Source organism: Dendrobium catenatum, unplaced genomic scaffold, assembly GCF_001605985.2.
Source record: "Dendrobium catenatum unplaced genomic scaffold, ASM160598v2 fragScaff_scaffold_35, whole genome shotgun sequence".
NCBI classification, from domain to species: domain Eukaryota; kingdom Viridiplantae; phylum Streptophyta; class Magnoliopsida; order Asparagales; family Orchidaceae; genus Dendrobium; species Dendrobium catenatum.
In genome coordinates, this window is record NW_021318497.1 from 980039 (window position 1) to 984705 (window position 4667).

The 4667-nt window shown below is 34.6% G+C and overlaps 1 protein-coding gene across 3 annotated transcripts; it reads right to left on the reverse strand.

Annotated features, from left to right (window-relative positions):
• Positions 1-1785: 1785 nt before the first annotated feature.
• LOC110095017 (2-oxoglutarate-Fe(II) type oxidoreductase hxnY) lies at positions 1786-4525 on the reverse strand (the record flags this gene model as incomplete). Of its 3 annotated transcripts, XM_020820381.1 has the most annotated exon segments (7): positions 1786-2116; positions 2205-2287; positions 2932-3011; positions 3205-3250; positions 3366-3422; positions 4287-4345; positions 4425-4525. In XM_020820381.1, coding segments are annotated over 6 exon segments (407 nt in total), but the record flags the coding sequence as incomplete, so codon positions are not given.
• Between the last annotated feature and the right edge of the window lie 142 nt (positions 4526-4667).

The following is a 4667-nucleotide window of genomic DNA, read 5'->3' on the forward strand; positions in this document are numbered from 1 at the left end:
CTTTTTAGTATAAAATTTTCTAATTCCAGAAATTTTTGTACTAAAAAGCTGGCTGCATAAAAAAAAGCAATAAAAAAGCTGTCCCAAATGAAACCTAAGGCTTTGTCTGGGACAACTTTATACCACTATTCTTTTCTTGCTTCCAAGAGATTTTTGTACTAAAAAATAACTTTAAAAAACAGTGAGAATGCCATTCCAAACGAAGCCTAAGAGATGAGAATGTTCATGCATTGAATAACTCAATGAGATTTTTGCCACCTAACAATCAATGGAAAATGGATTTTATATGCATTGCCATAAAGTTTTTTCTATTCAATGGAAGCATGAGAAGGCGAGTCGAAGGCTCTATGCAGACCACCTTAGCCTGATGGTTGGCATCTTGAGCTCCCAATTAAGAGGTATTATATTTGAGGTTTTACATATATATTTTGAGTGAGTTTATGAATAAATTCGATCAAAATCCTACGAAAAAGGGGGATTTCAAGCAAAAGTTTAAATTAAGGAAAGATCAAAGTTTATTTTAATGATCTAGAGAGTTAACAACTAATATCTAATGATTTTTTTCAAAGAGGTTGTTGGTTAAAAAGGTTAAATATAACATTATTTTGATCAGACACGAATCTCGAGGCATATCCATACAAGAAACTCCCAAAATTAAAATAATAATCATCCAAGCTCTGATTTCAACAAACTTATATTTGAATTAACATCTCAATAAGATGAACCAAACTACATCAAAACTGGTCCAATCTGAATCCAAACGAGCCCAAATCAAAGGTCTAAGGCATATTTGAAAGGTTCAAGGCATTAATTGAATAACCAAATAATCGTCGAATATGGCATGTTATAATCAAATCGAGCAGCTCGACGAGACAATTCCAATGAGGGAATAAAAGTCATGCCACTCTAAAAAAACTATAAATATGCCCCTATTCTTCACATAAGAGGAGGGGAAGGAGAGGGAAGAAAAAAAAAAGGAGAAAACTTGTAAAGCTCCCTTGCTGTCGTCTACTTTCGAATTTCTTCTGTCACTGGACTTCTGTCTATTCGTTGATCATTGCTAATGTTCTTCTTCACCGCCAATGTTCTACTCCATCGCCAACATTCATTCTTCCCAACCACCAGCATTCTTTCGAAATACCAACGTTCTTCCCAACTATTGGATTTCTTCTCCATTACAGACGTTCTTCTTGACCATCATGAAGTTTTTCTTAATCATCATTTAAGTTCTTCTTGACTATCACTAGACTTTTATACTCAAAATAGTTGTCTAAAGATTGATAGAATTTTTCAATACATTGTATGCTTCCAGTCATTGGATTGGAAGACGGTTTGACCTTTGTAATCTATTCAAATTTTAGTGGAACCATTTCAACTGGGCAAATCTCCGTGATTTTGCTCTTTCTAATGATTTTCCACATAAAAATCCTGGTGTTTTCTTTTTCATCTGTTTGTGTGCAAAACTTTCGTGTATTGCTAAGACGTATATTCTTCTCACTACTGCTGCGAATTTCTCAGTCCACAACGGTGAATAAGATTGTCATGAGATCATTAAAAACATCGATTAAATGGTGTGTAAATTATTTTTTCAAATGTACAAAAATACTTGCCTAAATGAGACATTGCTTTATAGTATTATTCTATTTAATTTTATGTTAAATAGAATAATAGGGGAAAAGAAGGGAGGTATTAGGGATTGTATAAGAGGAGGGGAAATTCAACTAATGAGTGCAACAGCACAGAAAAAAAAAAAAAAATTTCATCGACACCCCAACTGCCAAGTCATTGCACAATCCTAATTTGCTTCAATCATAATAGAACTTGGCGACTGCGCTCAAGTATCTAAATACATGATACATAATTCTCCTTAAAAATTGCCCAAAATCAAAGGACAACACTTGAGCTGGTTGGGTGTTGATTTTGACTATTTTGATTGCTTGCATGGTGGCAAAGAAGGAGCCTAATACTATCAAACATCTAAGAAATAAAATCTTCAAATTCATGAAAGATAACCAATATGCTTGTTCATAAATGATAAATTATGGCTTCATTTGAATTCCACTCTTCATACCTACTGGATTTTAAATTTCAGAAGACAGTTTTGGCTTCCAAGCATCTATAGAAAATCAAATGTATTCAGTTTTGCCAACAAACTTTAAGAGATCAAATACATGAGAACAACATGAAAGGGCTTTGATAATTACCGGTCTGGCATAATGACTATTACTTCGAATAAGTTAACTCCAAACGTTCCTTGAGGTAATCGCCACCGCGGATGGGAGGAAATCTGCAGGGAAAGAAGCTTTAGCAGATAATAGAGTGCACTGATACACTTGAACTTTTAGAAAAATGAAAATATATTTAAACAATCTCTGACAAAACAATGAATTTTTATGCAGAAATTAGTTGATCAAGTATTTTTCCCTTGTAAATTGTTTAGGGTTCTGACCAAGAACTTAATTCAACAATCTACAGAATCCAAGGGCTACAGCTGTTGATTTCGTAGAAGAACACGCTTTACATCCATTTTAAAGACAAAATTCTCCCCATCAATCTCCCCAAGCTATAGGTAATTAATGGCTTCAACAAAGGGAGAAATGGAGATGCATCATAAGATAAATATCATCATGGTCCACATATCAGCAGTATCGCAATCTTTCTATCTCAAAATTTCCTACTTTTAGTTTTTATGACTTACTCAAGGTGGTTATGCTAGTAAGCTTAGGCTTCGTTTGGGACGACTTTCTTACTACTTCTTAAAGCAACTCTTTAATATAAAAATTTTAATATTTGTACTAAAAAACTGTTTTAAGAAGCAGTAAAAAAGCCATATCAAATTAAGCCTTACTGCTTCCACAAGAAGAAAATTGAATAGAAACACAATTGGCAACCACCAAGAAAGTGTGCATAGAATGAAGAAGAGAACAATACCTTGGCGGAGAGGTTTCACTGCAACAACTCTCTAAGCATTCTACTAGGCAATCAGTGCTTGGATCAAGGAAAAAAGCAACCTGGTCAGTTCACACAGTTAGTAAACTGTGGAAGCACTTGCCTTCAGAGACATTAATGCAAGAATAAGAAACAACTTCCTGAAAATAAAAGAATGGGATGGAGGTTCTCTTTTAAAGTATCAAAATCACAAGCAAAATATCTAATTTAGCAGTACAAAGGAATTGATGGGGCATTTAAGCATTGAAAATTCACCGAATAGCGCTCCTTCCCAATTGCAACCACCCTATGCAATGTTGATCTGCATAATATTTATCAAGTATCACATGCAGCACACAAAATTATACATTTGCTGAGCAATAATAAATTTTTTAACAATTTAAAAGACATTCTGAAGAAATTATGCAGTTTAATACCGGAATAAGCAGTTTGTCCACCTCTCCAACATGTCCCCGATATTAACAATGAATGCTCTGTAGATGTATGTAATACAAGAAATGTCTGGTTTAGAGAAGTGCTACTATGGAAGCATTTTAAGTAATAAAGCCAAGGGAATCACAAAGTTGTCATAATATTCCTTAAATATAAATAGAATAATCATGTTCAAATATATAACACTAACTTTGGATTACCACAAAACTAGGCATGAGAACTCAGAATATGGGTGCTGTAACGCGAAAGAACATATGCTTGAACTTAAATGAGAGCCGCCCCCAGGACAATCTAAAAAAGTTGGTATGCATCGATAATGTCAGACACCATCACACAAATGCATGTGCCATTTATGGTGTGCATGAGTTCGGGAAGTAATTGATAGGAAACACTTGTAGATCTCAAGTTTTTCCTATCAATCTTCGAAAAACAGCAAAATTTCTCCACAATAATTCACACAAAAGCATGAAAATAGTAGATAATTTGTATTATTTGATGAAAAGGAAGCGGAAAATACCAAGATACAATTGATCCTCTATTTGAGAGGAGGATTGATCTCTCTCAATCTCTAGACGCCGCTAGAGCCCAAAGGAAAACTTAAATCTAGGAGATCTCAAATTTCAGCCAAATTCAAGATGCACTAACCCTAGGAAAACAAACTATTTAATACATAAAATTCAAAAGTAAATCTCTAAACAGTCCATACATTCAAATTTCCCTCCTAACTCCCTCAAAAATCCCTCCTAAATTGCTCCATAGGATCAGCGGTTCGGTCGGCAGCACAAACAGACGAAAAACATCCGCCCGTTTCGCGTGTCCGATCTATATGGGACTGGCCTAACAGTAAGCTTCATGTTTCCCAAGCATTTGCTTTGAAAATTATAAGAAACATATTTGTAACTTACCCTTCAATATGAGGCACATCCTCCCATAATTGTGGCCGTCTATCCTTATCTCTGCATATCTATGCAATAGAAAGCATGCTTATGAGGATGATATAACCTGAATAATTATAGTGTATATGGTGTCTCCAGGAAACATGCCTGAAGCCCAGGGACCCCATCAGTTACTAAAAGAGTGATCATTCCATAGTCTGAATGGGCAGATGCACCATAATTATCATAATCCTCAACCTTAAGCTCACCTGCATATTAATTTTATTGACATGTAATTACAGCTTGGTCTTTTTTTCACTAAAGACTGGGAGAAATAATAAAAGGCTATTAAAACAATAATGTAAATTATAAGAAAGAACACAAATTTGCAGGAAAAAATGAGAGTGGATG